The following is a 25,469-nucleotide window of genomic DNA, read 5'->3' on the forward strand; positions in this document are numbered from 1 at the left end:
CACAAACCTTTGTTTCCTCATCCATAAGATGGAATGTCAACCCCTTTCTTCCTCAAAAAGGGGTTTTAAGAATGGAAGAGTCTACATGTGAGGCCCACTGCTTGAAAACATATGTGCTCCATGACGATTAAGTATCATTTACAAATATTGTTGCATAATCCTAATCCTCACAACACTTCCCTGAAGGAGGGATATTAGCCTCATTTTGATGACCAGCAAACTGAAGTATAGTGAGCTCAAGTAATCCAAATGAGGACAAAGATTTGCAGCCAGTATTTAGGTTTCCTCTCTCTGTTGGACACTCTTAATATTTCTCATTTAAAAGGGACTTCAAGGCCCTACAGGAAGAAAATATATTGGATTAATATTTTAGTTTGAATCCTCGCTGCAACTTGAAGGTGAGAGTTGCTTATGTAGTTAAGTAACTTTACTTATTTAGATTGCAGTGTTCTTTTAGCTGAAAATGAAGGGATGCGAGTGGATGCTATCCAAGGTACTTACCATCCACACCAGTGATTTTAAGATATTTTGGGCAGGGCAACCTTCTTGGCTGCCTTCCTTGTATTGCTTTCATTGTTCACATGGGCAGGAACCACAAATCATACTCACATTAAATGCTGAAGACAGAGCACAGCCAATATGTGTGAGCATGCAGTGCTCATGGCTCACCTTTAAAAGAAGCAGTAGGAATAGGACTTCCTAAGAAAAAAAAAGTATGGAAATCTCTCAGGGTCCACAGGCAGAGGAGGCACTCTGGTAACAGGAAATTGGGTTCTGCCAGATCAGGGAGAGAGCAGGTAGCTTTTTAGGTGAGAATATCAATCAGATTATTCATTCAACAACCACTCACTCCCCCTTATTCATCGGGCACCACTCTGCAATTGAGGACATTGTATTGAATAAGACAGACAAAAATCTCTACCCTCATAGGTAGGAGTTTATATTGTAGCAATTCTGGCAGGAGACACGTAATAAACAAATAGATATGCCAGGTGTGAGTGGTGACAATGCTTTGGGGGAAAATAACACTGGTTCAGAGGGTAGTGACTCCAGGGCCAGATGAGGGAGGTTTTTCTGTATAGTGTGGTTAGAAAGAGCCTCTCTGTGATAGGAATTTTGAAACTAAGACCTAAGTCAAGTCACTTATTCATGGGAAGATATGGGGATAAGCACTGCAAGAGAGGGAAATGCAAGGATAAAAGCCTGAGCTAATGAGGTAAAAATTTAAAAAGAAAAACCCTCAGGCCTTGGGAAGAACAATATCACAGCAAAGGAACCCGTAATTGTGACATCCAGACCGAGTAGAAGGACTCTCACTCTGATGCTCTTCAACAGTTCCTGCCAGCTGGGCACGGTAGCTCATGCCTGTAATCCCAGCGTTTTGGGGGTCTGAGGCAGGCAGATCACCTGAGCTCAGGAGTTTGAGACCAGCCTGGCCAACATGAAGAAACCCTGTCTCTACTAAAAATACAAAATTATCTGGGCATGGTGGTGCATGCCTGTAATCCCAGCTACTCAGGAGGCTGAGGCAGGAGAATTGCTTGAACCCAGGAGGGGGAGGTTGCAGTGAGCTGAGATTGTGCCATGCACTCCAGCCTGGGCAACAAGAGCGAAACACTGTCTCCAAAAAAAAAAAAAAAGAAAAATAAAAGAAAAAAAAAAAGTTCCTGCCTACATATGTTTCTCAGCCCCAGGTCATGAACTTTAAATGTGAACACAAAGGACTTGACTACAGACATTCATAGATAAGGCAAGCTGAAGGACTCTGCAGAGTTCACTGTACTAGAAAAACAGAACTCCCTTTCGAGTTCCAAGGTGGTGTGTGTTTAAGTAATATTAATCCTGTGAATGAGGAGGAAGAAAGATCCTTGAGTTTAATTAACTACTGGTTTGGATGCTTTTCATGTTCCAAAGTTACTGGAATTAGTGAATAAAACAGTATGTCAGCCAGATGTGATAGCTCATGCCTGTACAAGTCCCAGCACTTTGGGAGGCCGAAACAGGAAGATCATTTGAGCTCTGGAGGTTAAGTCTGCAGTGAGCTGTGATCACGCCACTGCTCTCAAGCCTGGGTTACAGAGCAAAACTCTGTCTCTCTCTTTCAAAAAAAAAAAAAAAAAAAAAAGAATGTCACAAGACAGTTTGGGGGATCATTTTGGGTGTAACCTTCAACCCTGTGCCGATAAGCACTTGTGCCAATATTTGGATTTTTAATTCATTTAAAGCCCTGTTGGATAATGGGACAAAGTAATTGGTTTTGCATTAAACAAATCAGAATTTGAAGCTTAGTTCCATCATTCACTAGCTGTATGACCTTGAGTCTGCTACTTAGAATCTCTGAGGCTAGTGTTTCACCTGCAAATCATCATCCCTACTTTTAGAATGTCTAGGAAGGAGCAATGCATTAAAGCATCTGGTGTGTAGTAATCACCTAATCATTGATGACTTTTTTTATCCAGCAAACATCTAGGAAGTAAGGAGTGCCCTCCATGGAGGCACAGTGTGGACTATCTAGATTAGCAAGGCATGATTTCTGCCCTCTGGCAGCTTACCCTTTAATGGAGAGAATGTATACCCGTATGACTATCATATAATACATCATAAGTAGGAAAAGTACCATAAAAACACACACAAAAAAAAGAGAGATTTGATCCAATTCTGGTTGAAGTTTCCATGAAAGAGTTTTAAGAACTTGACAGGCAGAGATGGTGTAGAAACATTTTTCTAAATAGATAGAGCGGTTTGAGCAAAGTCCTGGAAATGGAGAAGCCCAGAATGAGTTTGGGCGAAGGAAGCTGAACTGTCAGGTAGAGTGTATTGACAGGAGTAAGATCACTGAGGTGCAATCCTGAAGGAGGTACCAGATCATGGAGAGCCCAGCATGCTCTTCAAAGGAACTTCGACTTTGTTCTGTAGGCAAATAGGGAGCCATGGAAGGTTTCTGATTAAGAGAATGATAAGTGGAGGACTGCACTTCCTCCAGACTGATTCCTCTGGCAACCTAGCAAAGTCTGAGTAGAGCATGGAGACACTTGTGAAAAACACCCGAGGTGGTAGTGATTGAGCACTCACTCTTTTCTAAAAGCCTCACTCATTAATTCCCTCTAAAGAGTGATGAGCTAGGTGCTATTATGCCTCTCTTTATGGATGAGGACATTAAGACACAGAGATGTTAAGTAACTTACCTAAGGTCACACAGCTAGTAAGAGATCCCAGCGGTCTGTCTCTGGAGTTCATATTCTGAACTTATACTCCACTGCCTCAAAAGTCAACCCCAAGTGAAGGATGCCTTCATTTTATCCCGCTCTGCCTTTGCCTCATCTCTTTTGCTCTCTTCAGTCCTCAGCTTGTTCATCTATGAAATAGGAGACTTGAATTGGCTTTCTAAGATGCTTTCCCTCTCTCGTATTTTTTTAAAATTCTGTATTTCATTGTAGAGCTAATCTATTTGGGCAGTGTTAGAGGAAAGAAAAAGATGAAATAGTTGTGCAAGAGAGAGACAAAAACTTCAGCTTTTTTTTCGGATTTTATGTTTATTCTCAAACTTTTCCTGGCTCCAAATTTACTTAAATCATTATTTGTAAAGGATAGAAGGAACACATTAAATACTGTATATATTTTGGTGTATTGAATGGTATGAGGTAGTGTATAGGAGGTAGCTGTTACAACTCTAAAATACTATGCAAATATGATGAATATTTATTAGTTTATTATTCCCATGCTTCGAAAAGATATGATAGTTACTACTCAAACCAGAATATTAGTTCTCAGTGACTGAGCTTTCGGATAAGGTGACTCATGGAAAAGAAAGTCAACGTTGAAGGACTCCGTTAAGCCTCGTTTCAATCTGCACTCAGCTAGTTGGGACAAAATACACATTTGGATTTTCCTTACTGGTCAACAATGTTTCTGAAACAGCTGAATGCAAGTTGTCACTCCACCTCTCAGCGTTTTCAGGTTTTTCTCCGTATTTCAAGGTGCGGTGCTCTGCTCCCTGTCTGCAGCGGGAGTCCAGCCCTTGCTTAGATTCTCTTGTTTCCAAGGCAACTGGCCGGCCCAACAAAGCCACTGGTGGCGGCGGCGCGGGCGCGCGGAGTCCCGGGGCGCAGAGCCATCTCTGCCGCGCCGGGCCTCACGTTTCCTCGGGACGTTCCTGGTGACCTCGTGGGTCCTCGGGTGATCTGAGCGCGACTTGATGCATGGCTGTCGTCTCTCTGTGCAAGAGTGATAACGAGGAAGCCGATAATTCCGACAGGCCCGACTTTATCCGGCTGCCACTTCTGGCCTCTGCTACAGCAGACAGGATGAATGCATTTTCTCTCTCTCACGCCCTTCTTCTCAGCCTCTCCATCTCCATCTCGCCTCCTTTCCCTTCTCTCTCTCTCTCTCTCTCTCTCTCTCATACGCTCTCCTCCTCCCCTTTCTCTAGCAGTAGCCTTCTTAATGTAGTTTAATGGCTTTACAAAGAAAGCCAGGCAGAGGAGCACTTCTCAGTGGCTGTGGTCGGACCATGACCTAGCTGACCATGAACTTGGAAGGGCTTGAAATGATAGCAGTTCTGATCGTCATTGTGCTTTTTGTTAAATTATTGGAACAGTTTGGGCTGATTGAAGCAGGTTTAGAAGGTAAGGGAGTGCTTTTTAGTGACTTCTGAAAATTCTCTGTTTTGCAATGAAAATGTCTTAGATGAATGTAGGAGGCACCTGAAATGAGATCAGAGAAACGTTACCCTGGGATGGACATGAAGGAAGCCAGGTTTTCAGGGTAGCAAAGATTAATGAAATAAACTTTTTGTAAGTTGCAGTAATGTTTTCACAAGAGGATGTTAAAACTAGGAGAAACACTTTGGATCAAAAATGTGAGAACAAAAACTGAAGTAATTAAGGGTTTATAACGGATCTACCTGCTTACTTTGAGAGTATTTAGTTCATAATGATGTTTGATTATCTAATATCTCCTTTTATTGTATCGGCAAATTTTATTTGGGTATATTGTGAGATCACTCATTTCTTGCTATACAAATGCATTGATCGAATGGAAATAAAGAGACATAATTTCTTCTGGTCTAAGGTTGGAGCCTGAGAATGGCAGGCTTTTCATAAGGTCATCTGGAGAAGTGTTTATAATGTTACCTATTTTACATACTAACAGAGATTCTAAGGGGAAAAGACTGTAACTCATATAACAGACTTTAACAGAGATTCCAGGTAGCCAATTGTTTTTCAAGTATTGCTGTTTATGTTCGTTAGAGGCTCATTCTCCTGTTCTTCTTATCAATCACCTCTTTGTTTAAACAGTAAATTTTGTATTTGCCGTTATTGTTTCCTAAATGAAATCTTTCTCTGGGAATCTGGGTAAATTTACATTATAATTTTCTAACTATTCAGAACACATTTGAGAGTGTGTCTGCCTACAGCCAGTCATTGTTTCTCTAAAGTTGGCAGAGCAGTTTTTAAAAGAAGCTCTAGATGATGTTTGACGTAGTTATGTTTAGATGTTTTCCTTGCTTCAAATTTTAAACTTAAGTACAAAGGAAAATACATTATAAATGTATTTACATCCACAACTAATCCAGCCCTCCAGAGAATGGCTGCCACAGCGTAACACAAATGAGATTGCATTTACAAATAGCAAACATTAAATTAAAATAACTGTGTCACTCTGATGTAGGTTACCAGAAACCTACATTTATAACTCATGGGGCGGGGGATGCAGGGTGCAGGAGGCGGGGGATGGTGGAGAGCTGGGTTTGTTTGTTTAATTTTAAAATAAGTTACAGAATGCTTTTGGCAGCCCTATCTGATGGAAATATCTGTAGTTCTAGAAAGAGGATAAATTCTAAAATCTAGAAGTGGCCATTGCTCTTTAAAATTGACTTCATGTTGTACACTGTCATGAAACCAGTAACTTGGTTTGGCTTCTCTGTTCATTTGTGTGTGTTATTTTACTTGGCAAACGTGATTGGGATGTCCCATTTTAATGAACTGGTTTTTATTCTCTGTGAGACTGACAATGCGTGGAATAATCTCAGAATTCCTAGCTCTGTTGAGGGACTTGTTTTATCTTATTTCGTGGATGTTGTGTGATCATTCTTTCAGCTCTTGTGTAGAGGGATTTGACTCTGGATGTGGTGATGACACTTACTCTAGTATTGGTTCTGCTTGTTTCAGGAGCCCAAATATTCACTCTCCCAAATGAGAACTTGTGTTTCCTTCCTCTAAGAGCTGCTAACCTCTATGAAGTCTTTCCTTTTTATTATTACTTACATTCAAAGCTGTACTGATTTGTATGAACAATTTCTCTCTTGTACTTTATGTTTTCCAATATCAGCATTCTCCAGACCAATCTTGGACTAATACTATGGAGAGAATGCAGTATCTCAGAAACTTGAATATAAACTTCATATATGATTTCCAGTGATTGTTAGGAAGTAATTATAAATGGTAAAATATTGATAACCACATTAAGGAAGAATTATTTAATGCGTGAAAGTTGATAGAGAGAGAAAGCAATCATGTTTTTCATCTGGAAGTCCGTATAAGACAAATCTCCGAAGTAAATCTTAGAGTGAGAAGACCTTTAAAACAAGATGTAAGTTGACTACATTCTTTGCTAGCTGGAGATAAAAAACAAATGAATAGATTTATATAGCTCATTGTATATAGTTTAAGTCTGCAGTTCAGAATATGTGCACTATACAGTTACAGCCTAATTTTAATTAATAAAAGGATAAGCAATGTTTATTATCAAGCTAGCATCTTCATAGTTTTTTTTCTGAAACTTTCTTAAAAAAAAAAAGTGCTGATGTTCATTTCATTTGGATTTGTTTTCACCTAGGAGTTCCTTTCCTCCTGCACCATTTTGCTTGTCGGAGTTCAGAAGATAATGATTTATTTCACTTTTCTTATTTCTGTCTGCTCAATTGTCCTATGAAAGAATTTGAATATTAAGTAGAAAATCTTGAACCTAGGTTAAAGCCTTATGAGGATGACTGTGAACTTTTTCCCTAAATAATTAAATCTCATCATGTAAACTTACAACTGTTTTACAGTATACACGATATTCAGAATGTAGTTTTCCTTTTTTTGTGTTATATTTGTAATATACATATTGTTCTGAAGGGCATATAAAATATGACATTTACATAATATAGTTATTTTGCTTTTATATATGTATAGAATACATGTACTTCAAAATAAATTGGTAATGTAAAAGTCTAAAATATTTGTATTTGCTTATCTTTGAGTGCTTTGAGTTCTTCTTCATTGTAGAAGACGGGGGATTAGGTCCTTGAAGTCTTGGATCCTGTTCTGATCTATGTATAATATTCATGAATATGTAATACTACGCAGAGATCCATGTCATATGTTTATAACCTGAGAGTTACAGTTAGCAGGTAACATTCTTTCTCCTGAGAATATAAAATAGTAGTTGGAGCACAAATGCTTATGCCTCCTCTGCCACTCTCTTACTTTCTCTCACATTGGCTAAGTCACTTTACCTCTCTAGTTTTCTAGTTTTCCAAAATGAGAAAACTGGACTTGATAATCTGCATGGAACTTTCAATTTCAAAACTTCAATGGGTGTAACAGGTAACTAAAATTTGAGAATTTATGTAACACGTATCATTTACCATAAAATAGATATCAGTGGCCTACTTTGAAATTGACATACAGTATAACCATTAGACTAATCTTTCCTTCTCTTCCATAGTGGGATAATTCATCTTACCTCTGGGAAATATTCATTGTATTGCAAGAAAATAGAGAAACGTCCTTTCCTGTAGCTCTAGAATTTGACATTTGGGGCTGCTATTTCAGGCGTCCTCATGATACAGTGTCTCGAAACTCAGAGTTCCAATAACAAATAAGCACATCATATTATCATTTATTAACTCTGTTATTAACTTTTTTGGTAACTCCATTAAAATTTATTACATTTTCTTTGTAAGAAAAGTAATCTTAATGCCAGTTCAGTAGGCATGAAAATAATAGGGAGAAGCATATTTCTAAGGATGAAACACAATACCAGTGGCCAGTGTTTTAAATTCATAGACTCTCTCTACTTAGCGGGAAGTTTAGGGGGCTCCAGAGTTGTGCTGGTTTGGAACACTCCTGAAACTTCACAACAGTAAATTGCCTTTTTTTTTTTTTCAACTATAAAAATGAAAGTGGTTTTCTGTTAATGCATTCTAGGGAGAAATCGAATCAAAATTTTAATGGCAAAGCGATTTCATTATCTCTGTATGCAACACTGGGCTGTGAAAATATCTACTTTTCATCTAAATATGTATTAAATTATGCTGAAGCAGTTACTGAATTAAGAAAGAACCATCCTTCTACAACCCTTAATAAAAGCAAAATTTCACAAAGATGCATTAATACACATGACTCGAAAAAAGTCACTTTTATTGGTAATTATCTTTGATAAAAAGACAAAAAGAAATCTGCTGGTAATCTAAGTCCTTAGGATAAGGACTAGGCTGTCTTTTGTATTTATTCAACTCATTTTATTTAGCAACTATCTGCAATACTGTAATACAAGCTTTCCCAGGAGACTTAAGCAAGGTATTAGCTGTATATGCAAAGATGGATTTTTAGAACCCGAGTTCTTAATTCTCCTATGCAGTTGACAGAAGTGGAGAAGTGCTGGATCTGTCAATAAATTGAGCAAACTGAAAAACGTCACTGATGGTGTGTTCAGACCATGATGCTTAATAAGGACCAAGGGGCTAGAGATGACTAGGAGGGGCTGATTTCCATCTCAAAATAGCTTCGTTGAGATTCATAGAGTCTTGTTCTAATTTTCCCAGCATCTGCTTCCCCCAGTGCAGTGGCATGCCAACGCTTATGTGTTTTGGGGTATCCGAGAAGTCTTTGTAAACTGTAAAGTTTAAGAAAGATAAAAATACTTTATATTAGAAAACGTAAAGATACAATCTTTTTACACCATCTAGGAATAAAATAAAGGGAATACATATACCATCTTTAGGGTGTCTTATGGTTCATCTTTTCTTATTTCAAGAGCATTAATGCCTAAAAGGGGTCTACTGGAAGAAGAAGATTTAGTATATTCAGAGATTACACTCAGAGGATCTAAAGTTATTTAACTTGGATTCTAATCACAGCTTCACTTTTTATTAGTCATGTAATTTTAGACTATTACTTGACTGACATAATCCTAATTTTTAGCTATAAAATGAAACAATTATAACTAATGTTAATATCTTACTTTTTATTATCACCTATGTGTCAGACATGTTAAAAAGAGTATAGTATAGATATATTATTTGCGTAATATAGTATAGCATGGCAATATCTTATTTAATCTTCACCATAATCCTTTAAGATAGAGATAATCACTTCCACTTTAGATAAAAGAAAACTTAGACCTATAGAGTCCACTGAATTTGGATCAAGTTTACTCAGCTAGTAAGTCATAAAACTGGAATTCAAACTCAAGCCATCAGACTCCATATCTTATTATATAATTTTCATTTCCTAAGCATTACAACATTATGGGCAATGGCTAATATTTTGCAAAGGGGAGAAAGTGTTAAATCAGGCATTCATTAATGGCTTTCCACAAGACTTTCTTGGACACATTCTGTGCATGAAATACTCTCAATCACTTCTATTATTTAATAAGCGTAAGCATGCCTACCGTACTCTTCTAAACACAGTAAAAGAATATTATAAAGTCACTATGTTATAAATTAAAGACCTTGAACCCAGGATGACTATTATTCATGAAAAGGTCTGAGATGTATGGATCGGGTTGACTGAAGCATGGACGAAGGCAGTAAGATGATCCATATTGGAGTAATATTTTGAAGTAAGTGCATCCAGCAATGAATTAAAGCATAACACAAGCATCAATTGGGTTTTAGCTTGATGCAGATGGTCATCAACAGAAAACACACACCCCAACCTTTCTCAGCAAGTAAAAAACAAGAAGGAACACTGATGGTTCTAGTTACTGAGAACAGAGTACAAGGGAGGGAAGAAAGCTTACCTTAGTTGGGACCCAGTGTAAGACAGAGAGGGTGAAAAAAAGTGTTGCTTATGCCTCACCTTGGAATTGTCATCTCAACCATGCAAGACTGAAAGTGTTATTTCGATTTTGCAGATGAATAAACTGAAAGTTCAGGGAGAATAATAACTTGCTTAAGATCACAAAGAAATAAATGAAGGAGTCTGGATTAATTCCAATTTCTTTATTGTAGTGCCAATCCAAAAGGCATTCATTGTGACTGCACAAGATAAATATTCCAAAGTAAGATAAAACATACATAGATACGAGAAAGTCATATGCAATATAAACTTCTCTTACAGAATATGCCCATGAAAATTTAAAAAATGTATTTAAGAATCTGATTCTTTTTTTTTTTTTTTTTGTTTCTAGTTCTATGTAGAGATATTAGTAAAAGCATAGGTCTGATAGTGAACCCAGAAAAATGAGGAAGAGGGAAAAATAAGAGAAGATACATCAGTAATTTACATAATTGTAACTCTGATTTATCAAGGCTTCATAGAACAAAACATCCTGCAGAAACTGCCAGTTTCAAATTGATCATCTTATAGATAAGGAAACTGAGTCCCAGAGAGATGAAATAACTTAAAAATGATTTGTTATTGACAGAACTATTTTCTGCAAAGAAAAAGCTAATGAATTATAAGATAAAGTTCAAACATAACCTGTTTCATAAAATGCTTATTCAAATTGTAGTTCTCTTGTTATTCTGCTTACGGTCCAAGAATTTGGGGCTGAGTGATAGTGAAGCTGCTTTTTTGGCGTAACTTTAAGATTAGAAATAGGTGCGATTACAAATAACTATCAGGCTGAGGGATTTAGCCATAAATTGAGGTGTTTTTCACTTCTATGATTTGTCTGAATACGTTTAGTAATACTGAGTCATAACCATCTGGTAGCCAGTTCAGATACCCCACAGATGAATTTCTGGAAGGCCGAAGTCCTATATCAAATGTATATGTCATTGATTGATTGGGTTGGGTTTAAAACTGGTCTGGTGGCTATATGTTGCCACAATCAAATAACAATTATTCATCTCCTTTCCATATATATATATTTGATATCGCACTTGACTTACCAGAAATTCATATATTTTTATATATATATACACACACACACACACAAACAATTCATATGTACTTACGTATGTGTGTATATATATACACACACATACATACATAAATACACACACACACACACACAAATCACAAGGTCAGTTACCTTAATTGTCCAACATGCCAATTATTAAATTCTAAATTCTATACCTTCCTAACTGCTTGCTCTGGTGCCACCACCCACAGATGTGTGCCCTAACCTCTCTATTTGAAGTTCACCCCCACCGGCCAGACTGTTCATGACAATTATTTGCAAAGCTTTTGATTAGGTCAGTAGACTAATCATCAAGACAAATCTGGCTGCTGGAATTATAACAAGTGTGTGTTTCAGTTCTCATAGGGAAGCCATAGAATATAGAAACTAAGAACACAGACTCTGAAGCCAAAATAATTGGATTTGATAATAATCCCAGCTCAAATACATCATGGCTGTAGGCCTTGAGTAAGCACCCCGACCCTCAGTACTTCAGTTTCTTTATCTACTAAATTGAAAGAATCATAGCATCTCCCTCTCCTGCTTGTTTTGTGGATTTATATAGTTGGTATTTGTATATGTTTAGAACCCTGTATAGGATTATAATAAGTTATTTGTGTTTTGCCATTATAGCTAGGCACCATCATCTTTCCATCAAAAAAAAAAAAAAAAAAAAAAAAAAGAGAGAGAGAACACAGCTCAATACCTGAAACCAAAAGTTGCTTCATTGCTTGGTAAACAAGGGACAGCTGTGCTTGTAAGATGCTGTCACTCAAAACCAAACAGTGCTGTTGCTATATAGAGTTTTAGGCTTTCCAAAGCATGGTTACTAATGCAAAATTGTCATTGATTGATTGGGTTGGGTTTAAAACTGGTTCTGGTGGTGACTTGTTACCAAAATCAAACAACAATTAATTTCCTTTCTTAAAACTAGAGTACAAGAACTTTTTAATGGTGAACAACATCTAAGACTATCTATTGAGAACTCCCAAGTGCCAGCTACTGTTCTAGACACTGGGGATGCAGCCATAAGCTGAACAGATAAAGTCTCCATTCTTGCAAGTTCATCTGCTGAGTTTTGTGATACAAACTATAAATGATACAAAAATAAGAACCAGAGTAGTTGCAGTAGATTTCATTCATTCATGCATTCATTCACTAACTGTATGTGCCTCAATTGTTGTCCATATGTTGTCCTAAGCACAGTATATGAACACAGTTGCAGAGCTTGAGAAATTTATATACTATTGGGGAAGCAAGACAAAAATATTAATAAAGGAATATATAGGAATATATAATCCAATATTCAATAGAGACAAACACAAAATATGGCAAGGGGACAGAAATAGGGTGTTATTTATCAAAGGGTGGTCAGAGAAAGCCTTTCCAAAGAACCAACTTGTCTGAAAATACTTAAAAGAAATGAGTGCATGAGACATGAGAGAGTCTGGGATAAGAGCATTCCAGGCAAAGGAACCACCACATACAAGAGACTTTGGTTAGAAGTGTACTTCATGTATCCAAGGAGCACAGGCAGGCTAGTGTAGCTGAAGCAGAGTGAGCTCGGCAGGGTAATGGGAGGAGCAATGGAGGGAGAGCCAAGGTCATATCCTACAGGGCCATTATAAGGACTTTAGGACTTATTCTTTGTTACTGGAAAGCCATTGAAGGGTTCAGATAGGAAGTCTCTACACAGTTCTTGACTCTACCTTCTTTTATCTGTCCTGATATTGTTTCTGTACCATACCTGCCTACTCCCAGACACCTCTTTGCTCTGCTCCAGATGCCACCAGGGCATGGATTCAACACTTAGTTTCAGACTTCCTTTATATGAAACAAGTGTATGTACCAATCTGTAGTGTGAGCACAAGCCAAAATTTCAGTCCTCTTCATTGATCTAGGTTTTCCTCTACCTTCCACATGGGGTGAGCAGGTCTAGTTTCATTTCTTCTTACCAGGTTGCTTCCACAACCTGGGATATACACCACACTTATAATTATACTTTTAGGAGCAATGTTATTTGTCTTGATAGGACTTTACTAGAGAGGGAATTTTGAAAAGTCAAATAATATTCTTTGAACACCTGCCATAGTGAGAATATTGTGAAAGTAGAGGGAAAAAGGGGAATTTCACAAAAAAGACAATGTTGCTCTCCTTTGAGTAGTTCCTCCTCCCTCACTTAGCAGCTTCAAAGGGAAATATTCAAATCGGGCACATTCCAAGTTGAGACGTGAATGATACATTAATATCCCAGGTAGAGGTACTAATAAAATTTCTTGGAACTAGCAAGAATCATAGAAAGTGTAGTCCAGCCTCCTCATTTTGTGAGTTAATTGAGGCTCAGGAAGGTTAATTGACTTGTTAGAAATCACAGTGCTATTTGGTAGCATATATATTGTAATGATTACATTATCTATAATAGAGTGATCATTATATTCTAGGTGAGGACCTCACCATTTTACGTTTGTAGTATCTGATTTTCTCATATCCCTGTAAAACAACCTTATTAGCCACAATTATAGGAATTCTAACTCTTTACTTAAAAATCTATTGTGAGTGCTTTTCATCATATTACTTTTTTTCTCGTTTTATTGGATTACGCCCAGGAAAATGGGAAGATTTGCTGGTACACAGGCAGAAACAAGGATTCTTATAAAACTAATAGGTATGCCAAAATGCAGTGACACATTTGTAGTGAGGTTGGAAACCAGGCTTTGGTTCAGCAGCAAGTTAGGGCCCAGATCTTGTTGCTGAAGGTACATAATGGGAAGACACAGAGTCAAATCCTAAGTGCCTGGTGCTCAGGCATTTCGGAGGTATCAAATGAATATAGTAGGGGAGTCTCAAGTAGAGAGGTTCCAGAGCCGGTGAGCAAGAAGATGGCATTGGATGCTAATAATATCAAATACACCTTAATGAGCACTTTGTTGAGCATATGTCAAGCACTGTGATCAAGACTTTGTATGATCATTCATATTAACGATTTTTATGAACCAGTTGTAGTTGAAAATTTAACAAATGTGAAGGTATATGCTTGTGAAATTTCAGCCACTCGCCTAAGATCATATACCTAGAAGTGGTCAAGGTGGGATTCACATTCAGGCTGCCCACCTGGAGAACAAAGATTCTCAACCACTGTGTTTCTGCCTCCCAGGTAGGGCTAGATCATGATCAGAGGCAGAATTAGTTTGAAGTAAATGAAGATTAAGCTACAGAGACTTTCAAATGCATGGACCCCTTCTCATTCCTACTCTAAATAAATGTTAACTTCAATACCCAATTTTATATGTGATTTTTTATTCTTTTCTCGTAGACCCCACTTCCCCAAATCATGTGCTTCAGATCCCACAATACCAAGATCTGCTCCTGCTGTAATCTTAAAAGACCTTGTCTTTTCTTATATGATTAAAATTCATGACTGGGAACACAGAAAGCAAGATCCAATCCTACAAGACAGAGGTTGGGTATAAAGTTCCCATTAGGGGTCCCCCTGTCTCTCTGCCTATCTCTGTGGCCATTTAGACTTCATGCCTGACACAATTAGGATGGGATTATTTGACAGCATGACATTTGAGAATATTGTGACAGTAGAGGTGGTAGAATGAAGTCCTATTTCCTGAAGGATTGGCTAAGAAACTCAGTTGAACTTGGACTTGCAGGAAGGTCTCAGGGGCTGATTGACAGCATGGCTGAGTGGAGAAAGTATGGACTTTCCCATTTAAAAAAAAAATCCATAGAGTTGAACCCTACCTCCTTCACTTAAGAATTGAAGAGTTGACATTGGGTAACATACTTGACTTCTTTGAGCTTCAGTTTCATCTTATGTAAATTGGTCACTGTTGTTAAGACTTATAGAGATGAATGGATTGTAGCTGGCTCTATTAATATATCCTATGAATGTAACCATTAACTGTTAGCTACAATGTAAGAAGCCAGATAAGACAGAGTAGATGAGGCAAGGGTGAACATTATCTACTATTTAGCATTTGTTTTACATATGGTTGCATATCCATGTCCTACAGATGTTAAGTACCACCCTAAAACTGTTTGTCCTGATGCTTGTCCTCCTCCCCATTTAGGATAGATGGAATGTTTCATAGTCATAGATATTCGTTCATTCATCCATTCAGTCATTCATTCATTGAATTAATATTTACTGAGCTCCTGCTGGGTACTCTTCTAGGTGCTGGGGATGCTATAGGGATAAAACTACTGAGGTCCCTGATGTTGTAAAGGAGTTGGCTTTAGTTGCAGCAAAGCCTCTTTTTCTCTGCATGATATGCTAGGAAAAGCAGAGAATGTAGGCTTAGATGTTGGTATATCCATAATGGGAAGTTGAGAGAGATTGTGTCCAACCGCTTTCTTCTCAGTTAATAGGAAGTAGCGTGAGGTGAAAAGCATTTGTGTGGTGAGGAGTAATTGATATTTCAAGGAGGAAGGAAATACCATATAGTCTTAGCCTGGGGAAGTGAATTTACCGAGCAAATGTAAGAAGATTGCCGGGCATTGCTGAGTTCCCATTTGAGATTCGTGGTCATAGTTTTAAATGAACACTCTTCCTGACTTAGATAAAGGAGGCCTTTTCTTGGGTATATTAGTGCAAGATCATTCTTACAGAGGTGTTCAAAGAGAAGGAAAAGACTGGGTAGCAAATGAGAGAATAGGGAAAAAAGCAAGAAATGTAGAGAGTATCTGTTAGTACAACCCTCCAAATTTGCAAAAATAAATATTGTAGCTCAGACGATGAAGATACCACCATGGAAGACTTAAAATTGAACAAGGTAGGAAAGGTGTGGGAATGATGTCCTCCAGACGTGTGATGAGGCTAAGGCACTGACCTAAAACCCCATTTCCTAGTGGTGTGACTGCAGTTTTGTGCTATCCATCCAAATAATTTGTAAAATATCTCAGGGAGAAGACCCAACAAAATGTGTTCAAATAGTAGTTTATTTATTATGTTGAAAATGCTTAAGAAAAGACTCTCAGACTTCTCTTAAAGCAACAGATGAATTCCTGAAAGATGTTTATATGCTGTGCCTTTACAAATAGATTAAAATTCCAATACATAGGGAGGAATTTTCTACTTGTATTCTGAGTTTCAGTGATGAAGATTTATTCATCAGATTTATTTATTTATGCATTTATTTATTTTTGAGGCGGAGTCTCGCTCTGTCGCCCAGGCTGGAGTGCAGCGGCGCGATCTCAGCTCAATGCAAGCTCCGCCTCCCAGGTTCACTCCATTCTCCTGCCTTAGCCTCCGGATTATCTGGGACTACAGACACCCACCACCACGCCGGGCTAATTTTTTGTATTTTTAGTAGAGACAGGGTTTCACCGTGTTAGACAGGATGGTTTTGATCTCCTGACCTCGTGATCCAGCTGCCTCGGCCCCCCAAAGTGCTGGGATTACAGGCGTGAGCTACCGCGCCCGGCAGTCATCAGATATTTTTAATGGTGGTGCATTTGTACTTCTCTTGTGTCTGTAAGTGTTAGCCGTCAATTGTCTCTTACTAGCTTTTGGAAAGTTTGATATCTAGTTGTCACAGACCTAATTGGCTGCCTTTGAAAATACGTGGAAAATGGTTATTAAAATCAGTGAGGTTTATAATTTTGTGTGTGCATCTACACATACCTATTTGTACACAAATACATGTTGGTATAAACATATGCTAGACTCATGGGTGCACACTCTTGCACACTCCACACACATACACATATTCCGTGAACATAAGCCATGAGATTTATAAGTTAACATGCATTGAGCTCATTGAAGAAGCCTGATTCTTTCGCACCAAGACCTGTTGAAGATTCACTGGGAGATGAATTTATATTTAACCATGTGTACAAGTACAGAGACAGAAGAGGGACATCATGAAAAATGGCACTGGATAAAGAATAAAGCTTGACTGTGGGTTGAAATGGAACATGTTGTGCCTTTGGAAGGAAAACACCCTGGCTACAATTCCTGCTCTAACACGATGTGTGATCTCAGGCAAATTATTTAACTTTTCTGAGCCTCTATGTTGTCTTCTACAAAATCCTCAACTGGATCCAGCTCATAGACTATTGTCTGTAAAGAATACATATTTAGTAGACATGAAGTGCTTAGTGTACAATGACTAGTTTTGGCTCCTCATAAGGGCACAGTAACGTGTTCTTACGTCTACCTAGTTGTTGCTTGCCAAGTCATGAACTTCCCTTCCTGACCTTGAAAAGGCTCTGTGATAACCAATGTGGTTCCCTGGCTGCCTCTTTTAGGTCCCAGACTTCTGCCCCTTCTAAGCTTGGTTTCCTCTCTTACCTAATCAGTGTCATCTTCCTTGGCCCAAATTCACTCAGCTCGGGCAAGAGCCTTGTTTCATTTGCATGTTGATAAATTTTCCCATCTATTCACCATAAGTCCCATGAGAATGGCAAATACCACTGTGTTGAAAAGATACTCAGAACATATTTCTTAAGTTAAAAGAACAAGTTTCAAAACAGTATGCAAAATAATGATCTCATTAAAAAAGAATACACATGGGAAGTTGGTATATACACACAGTGACATTTTTCATTTCTTCTTTGAACATGTCGCTTTTTGGCATGAGTTTATGTAGCTGTTTTTGGAGGTTAATTTTAAAAGGAGAGAATATCAATATGAAATATACATTATTTTTTTTCCCAGGAGGAGAAAAGTGGTCCCCTTTGGAACACAGTAATTTATCAACGTAAAATGAAAAACATTTTTGGGTCCAGAAAACATATTTAAAATTGAGGAGTTCTGAGTGTGTTTTTAATCTTTAAAAATAAGAGAATTCAGGGTCAACGTCTTGGAGCTAATGCCAGATTTTTATACCTTGAAGTCATTTTTCAACTTCAAGTCAAACAGTTTCTAGAATCATTGATAAAGGGCCATCTCTACAAATATTTCTATGTCAAAAAAGTTATCAAGAGCCCAGGATTTTGATGTTTTGCCTGGGAGTCTTACTTAGCTAAAAGAAGAGTTCATATTTTGTTTTTTTGTACCTGCTAAGTGAAGCTTTAGTTTTGTAATTCTTAAGGACAAACCATTTCACTCCATTCATATGTTTTGCTTCATTTCCTCTGCAAGGGAAAATTGGAATGTGTATGTGATATGTGGGGAAAGGTTGGGGTGAGGAAGCGGGTGCAGAGTGGGAGTCTGTGGCTGCTTGGCAATTCCTAGCTTCCTTCATTTCTGAGTTTCCATTTTATTTCCCTAGCAGCAGCTTCTTGCATCTGCCTGGGCGCCATTCATGCGAAAACCTAGGTAAGAATTATTTAATATGAGGAACAGATTTAAAAGGAAAGGAGTGATAGAAGTTTCAAGCAGTACACAGACGCATTAAGACCGGTGCAAAGATTCCATTAAATGGCTTACTAGGCAGGAATCCTAAGTACATCTCATACATTTTTTTAAAGTACTTTATAAAACTTGTCCTTAGGGATGATCCATGTAATTTTCCTTTTTCATTACTAGATTTTTTTTTCTTGAATAAAGAAAGGGACATAGATTAGTTCACTCTTAATTCAAATTGATGCAATTTGCAGTAGAAAAAAAAATCCTTGCTTTGGGACTCTATGCTATGGGATGGATAATAAGTACAAATATATGGTTAGATGGAATAAATAAAATCTAGTGTTTGATAGCACAAGAGGATGACTATACTCAACAATAATTTAGTCTATATTTTAAAACAACTAAAATAGTGGAATGAGAATGTTGCTAACAAAAAGAAATGATAAATGCTTGAGGTAATAGATGCCCCAGTTACCCTGATTGAATCATTACATATTATATACCTGTATCAAAATATCGGATAAATATATACACCTATTATGTATCCTTAATAATTAAAAACTAATAAAAACATGCTATGGTTTTATAATCTACAGTAAATAAGATATGACTTGTACTTTCACAGAACTTAAATCCAAAAACAATTTCCCCCTAAAAGCACACTGTGTTGAATTCAAATAGTCTTGTGTTTTTATCCAAACCCAGTCCATAATAGTTATGTGTTCTTAGTTTTCCTTTATTAGCAAGTAGGGATAAGATTCACCTTATACAATGGTTGTGAATATGGAATACTATACAGCCATGAAAAAAATAAGATCATGTCCTTTAGAGCAACATGGATGGAGCTGGAGGCTATTATTCCAAGCAAACTAATATAGGAACAGAAAAGCAAATACCACATGTTCTCATATATATGTATAACATTAGGTACAGTTGCCAGCAAAGAGGGGTGACTCAGTCAGTACTTTCTCAACTTTGTATCACAGATGTCCTGGTGGTCATCCGGAGTGTTCACTCTGAAGTGATCACCTGAATTTGAACCCAGGCCCAAGAACTTACACAATTTATAATGTTGGGCGACATGCTTATCCTTTCTGTGTTTCAGTTTCTTCATCAGTAAGAAGAAGATAATAGTATTTATCTTACGGAGTTTTGAGGATAAAAAGGTAAAATATATAAAGCACCTACAGTACCTGACACAAAGTTAACACTATGTAAGCATTTGTTCTTATTATTTTTCATAACTGTCAATTATTTTCCAAAATCTAATCTAAGTGGTTATTCTATTTTTCTCTCTCTCTCTCTCTTTTTTTTTGTTCTGTAATAATCATAGGGGCTTCTGTTTTAGTTTCATTCTCCTTTTCCTTTTATTATGTTTTGCATGAGTTTTGCCTGTAGCCTAAGGATACATCTGTGCGTGATTAAAACATCACAGAAAAATAGGCAAGTTATAAGGTTATAGGTACAGTTATCACCTTAGGGGAAGGATAGCTGTGCTGTGATCCAGTGATGAGTGAACAGCCCCACATGGCTAATCCTCATACAGATGTGTGTGTGTGCATGTGTCTCTGGTAGCAAGGAGGACCTCAAAAGAGGCTGTTCAGGAATCAACATAAATCTTGCCACTGGTAGAACAAAGCTGCTGATATTCGAACACCTGTCTTCTCCAGTAAACCCACAAGCATATTTTTAAGGTGGAAAGAGTTTCTAATTTATACTAATATTTCCTGCAGCTTTACTTAACAGATGCTCATCAAATGTCTATGACTGAATAAGAATCAGGAAAATGATTAAATTAATATTACTTTTATATTGCTAAATCAAATTTTATAGTATTTGTTTCTTCCAAAATATATATTGGTATTAACTCTCTCTCTCTCTCTATATATATATATATATATAAATATATATATATATACACACACACACACACACACACATACACACACACATATACATGCACACATATACACATACATATATATATATATATTTGATTTCTTAATAACCAAAGTGCAAAAAGCAGGAGAAGATGGGATGGAAGGTTAAAGAAGGCAAAATAACATCCTCGGAGCCCTAGTTAGTCTTTATGTAGGTTTCAGAAGTCCTCACAAGGCTTCTAGAATTCCTTGCAAAATAGGTTTATGTGGGAGTCATAAGTGGTATGAAATTTAGTGGAAAAACAGTTGCTGTCAGGTTCTTCCACAAACTTCCTTGTGTAAGTAAATAGTAGGACTTTTGAGAAGTAAATTAACTTACCTGTGTCCCAGGTTCCTCATCTGACACATGGAGATAATTACATATGTTTCAGGGGATTATTGTGATAATTAAATGAGTTAACGTATACTGTTCACTTAGAGCAGTGCCCAGTTTTACGGAACTCTGTTCATTGCTGTATCATTATAATACTCATCAGACAGTACATGAATATATTTCCTCTTTTGCTTTTGTATAATAATTATGAGATATGGACCTATGTTTAGTACACACATATTTCTTTTCATGTATCTACCAATACGTTCTATTGGGAATGTACATAGTATTATTTTTTATTCATGTAAATGATACTCATTTTATTTCCCAAATTAATGTGAGCTCACAACATTTCAGGCGATGTAGAAGTCTATGAAATGAAAACAGAAGCCATTCTAGCCCTTGCCTTTCTCTTCTCTAGTACAGCACTACTGGAGCAACAGTATCTAAAATGTTTTCAGTAGAATTTCAAGTTCAGGCAAAGCTTCCAAGGGGAAAGGACTCTATGGTCATAAAATTTTGGACACGTTGTCCTATAGGTCCTTCCCAGAAGCTCAAAATATACTTCAGCATTTTAAAAGTGTTGAGAAATCTTACAGTAAACAAAAAGGCCTGCTTTTGTTTAATCCCAAACAATAGTGTCTCCTTGTAGCCCCCTCTCAATTACATTTCGGAGTTGATGTATTAAACCCTAGGGTGCATGGAAGAATGGAAAGAACATGAATATCAGGTCCAAAAGGTCTGGATTTTACCCCAAGATCTGTCCCTTGGTTTACATGCTATACTTTGTCTTTTCTTTTCATTTTATTTTTAATTTCTCTAAATCTCAGTTCTCTTATCAACAAAATAAGGATACTGTTTTATCCTAAAAGACTTATGATGAAAATTAAATAACAGATGAAAAAGCACAAGCATGTGTCATAAATGTTACCTCCCTTCTCTTCTCTCCAGTGAATGAAAATAAATGTACAGGGGTTTCTGACTAACATCAGGAATCCCTAGAGCAAATTTCTCATTTAGGAGAAATGTTTCTGGCTATAGTTTAAATAGAAATGAGGTGCCTCACTCTCTGAAGGATTCCCTTTTCAAAGAAAATACTTCCAGGGTTTGGTCTCTGCCTCAAACTTGGCTTTACCCCAAAGCAATATACCTTATTTCCCCATTTGCCATTGTATGGCTTAAATATGTGACCAGTCAGAGGTGCTGTCTACTCTATAACATGCTTTGGCCACGTTAGTTTTCCCTGCTCAACCAATTATTGCTTCATACTAATAGAGAACGGTGGCCTTATCATAGGCAAGTATCCAAAGTAGCATTTTACTTAGTGAAATGCACACACAATGTGGTCCAATCAAACATTCTATTTACTCCAAGTATTCAGACCTCTTGGCTACTTATTCGAAAGTTGATAGCTGTGAGGCTGGCTTTCAAAATTGGAAAGATAAGGAGAAAAAAGAGGTAACCAAGATAAGTAGAGGACATGGAAATTCCCCTGTGTATCTACATGGAAATTCCCCTATGTATCTACATGCAAATGGCAAAGAGGCTGGATTGGGAGAAGGATGAAAATGGATGAACAAAGGCTCTGAGTGCTCTGGCAAGCAATTTCCATTTAGAGTTTGTCTCATTTCTTATACATGGTCTTTGTATTATTGCAATAAGTCATGCTATCTTTAGAACAAAGCTGGTGACTCTATGTGCAGTGCTAGATGGCAGGCATGATGCCATGCTTTTGTGTTATTTCTTTATGTTTGTTTTATTTTATTTGAGACAGGATCTCTCTCTATCACCCAGCCTGGAGTGCAGTGGTGTGATCTTGGTTTAGTTCAACCTCCGCCTCCTGGGTTCAAGTGATTCTCCTGCCTCAGTCTCCCAAGTAGCTGAGATTATAGTCACCTACTACCATGCCTGGCTATTTTTTTTTTTATTTTATTTTTAGTAGAGATGGAGTTTCACCAAGTTGGCCAGGCTGGTCTCGAACTCATGACCTCAAATGTTCCACCTGCCTCAGCCTCCCAAGATGCTGGGATTACAGACGTGAGCCACTGCATCCAGTCTTGTTTGTTTTATAGATTGTAGTTTTATGGCATTGTTTTCCTTTGGGAGGCAGCTGGCTCATCAACTGCTTCCTAACATCAAATTTTTCTTGCCTTTATGATTTTATCTCTGATAAAATGAAAATTAAAGATATATAACAATCTTTAGAAATTCAGAGTGACTCATTTGGAACATATGGTGATTAGCACACTGTTTAAACTGAGGTTCTGAGCAAATCTTCATTCATAGGATGAATGTAAATATATTAGTCTAAATAAGATATGGAGTGGGGAATATTTAAAATATTGGGAGAAGTCAACTGTTTTCAAGCAACCTCCAAGTTCCTCAGCCACTATTTAAACAATGCTTGTAATTAAAAATTATTTTTATCAATTCATTAAAAGATTAAAGAAGGGTGTCAAATAGGCTTGACTTTCTTATCCTAGCTTGCATTAATATTTAATTTAAAAAATATTTGCTAATGGATCAACCTAAGCCGTAATGGGGATTTTATGCATTTATGTGTGTATATCAAACGTGGCACTGCCTGAAAAAGGTAGGGCATTAAAGGCACTGATATAGGCATCAGAACTATTGAAGTTTGAATCTCAGATATTCCCCTTACTATATATGTGATTTGGGCCAACAGCGGTAGCAGAGGCTGTTGGGAGACTGCTGAGGTCTCTTGGAATCCATTTTCCTGGTCTGTGTGTTCATCTCTCAGGAGTGGGCAACCCGTAAGTGCTCACGTCTGTTACATTTTCTGCAGGATAACTTTTGGGTAACTACAACCAAAGCTACACACACACACATGCACACACACACACACACACACACACACACACACAAGGGTGCCCACATGCACAGTAACAGGAAGAGGTATATTTAAGTCCCATTCTCTTGTCTCAAGACGAGAAAGACTCTGCTTTCCTATTTATCCTCAGAGATCTTCATAGATCAGACTAGAGCAAAACTTCCCTTGAAAAATCTTAGCTCCTATCCCTTCCCCTCTTTTACCTTCCTACATCTCATTCCTACCGTGCCTTGAGAGCACTTCCTTAAAAAGCCATGTGTACACAAATCCTGCCTCGGGCTCTACATCCAAGGCATTTAAACTAAACCACTTGATTTAACTTCATTGTGTCTCAGCTTCTTTTTTCTGGAATGACATCTGCAAAATGAGAAGTACCAAACAGCTTGGCTAGTTCAAACTAAGTGTTCAGTAAAGGTGACTGCTCTTGCTTATACCTTTTGTTGCTGCTATTATTATCATTCTTTGAAGTAATAACTGATGCATTGAGGCATTAAACCACTTTTCAAAGTTAGATAACAAAAGGTAAATTGCAGATTTCAAAGCAGGCAATTTAATAATATGCACTAATGGGTATTTTTACTTGTTTTTATTACAGTTAGCTTTCATGAAATAGAATTTGCTTCATATATTTAGATTCAATAAGTATTTATTTTCACATGGACTAGTTCAGAGTAGTTTATGTCTGTAAAAACTTAGTTGAGTAAGGATATTAGACAAATACTCAAATGAATATCATACAAGAAAGGCAAATGAAAAGATCTAAGATATATAAAAACATAGTGGTATGTTTTCCCAAAACAAGAAAAAGTTACCTTCAGATTGTGGCATGAGAGAGAAAATTTTAAAAGTTGGAAGAATGAGTCAATGGATAGGTGGTTGGTTGTCCAGCTAGCTGGCTGAAATTTTTACCTAATTTTATGAAGGAAAAATATATATTTCAAAAGATTCACCCATTTTAAATATAAAACTCAGTCAATTTTTATAAATATACCAAGTTGTAAAATCATGGTATCTGACCAATTTTAGGATAGTTCTTTTATCCCAATAAGATCCCACCTACCCATTTATAGTTAACCTCCACTCCCACCATAGCCTCAGGCAACCACTAACCTACTTTCTGTCTTTATAGATTTCCCTTTTCTGGATACTTCATGCAAATATATCCATAGAAAATGAGGCCTTTTGTGTCTAGTTTTTGTTGTTTCTTTTTTAGTTAGCATTTGTGACCCATTGATGTAGTAGCACATGTAATTCAGTCTTTTATTGCTAAATAGTATTCCCTTCTGTGAATTTGCCACGTGTTTAACCATTCAGCAGTTGATGGAGATTTGAGTGTTCTCACTTTTTGGCTATTTTGTGTGCAAGTATTTGGGTGGCAAAGAGATGTATTTTAAAAGCTGGAAGTGATGCAGCAGTAAAGGAAATACTGTGAGTCAAGAATGGAGATGAAAACTTTGTGTCATGTTTAAGAAAGAGTGACTAACTTACTGAGCAGAAGTAAAGAGTGCCATAGAGGCACGAAGGAATTTGAAAAACAACAAAAGCAACAGCACAATTTGCCAGCAGACATTGAGAGAAATATGTATCTTCTTATATTTTCTGCCTAAAAAATATTTCATGGTCAACACACATTGTGAAACACTGAATAACATAAACCTCTCTGAGGAAATAACAATACTCTTTAGCATTTTATAGATTTCAAGTAGCCTTATAGTAAGGGTACCAATTTTAAAATGTATTCAAAAGCTTAACTAAATTTTAACAGTATTACACACACACACACACACACTCACACATCTTTTGGTGCCAGTCTTTAACACATCACAAATACTTGTATATCTCTCTTTTAGCAAAGAGATCACAGTCCTGATCTCAGAACTAATATTTGAAGACAATATTTTATTTATATTTTATTTATATTTGTAGTTACCTCTTTATGGTAAA

General features: G+C 37.1%; 1 protein-coding gene across 5 annotated transcripts in view; it reads left to right on the forward strand.

Annotated features, from left to right (window-relative positions):
• KCNIP4 (potassium voltage-gated channel interacting protein 4) overlaps nucleotides 1-25,469 on the forward strand; it is a 1,209,980-nt gene that overhangs the window by 651,139 nt on the left and 533,372 nt on the right. The window contains exon 1 of one of the 5 annotated variants that reach the window (XM_023207005.2): nucleotides 4,443-4,625. The exons of the other annotated variants lie outside the window; for them this stretch is intronic. Within the exon in view, the coding sequence (XP_023062773.1) occupies nucleotides 4,526-4,625 (100 nt within the window). The 5' untranslated portion in view covers nucleotides 4,443-4,525. Of the gene's footprint in view, nucleotides 1-4,442; nucleotides 4,626-25,469 lie in introns of those variants that run through there. 5 annotated transcript variants of the gene reach the window in all.

The sequence above is a fragment of the Piliocolobus tephrosceles genome, chromosome 3 (assembly GCF_002776525.5).
Source record: "Piliocolobus tephrosceles isolate RC106 chromosome 3, ASM277652v3, whole genome shotgun sequence".
NCBI classification, from domain to species: Eukaryota; Metazoa; Chordata; class Mammalia; order Primates; family Cercopithecidae; genus Piliocolobus; species Piliocolobus tephrosceles.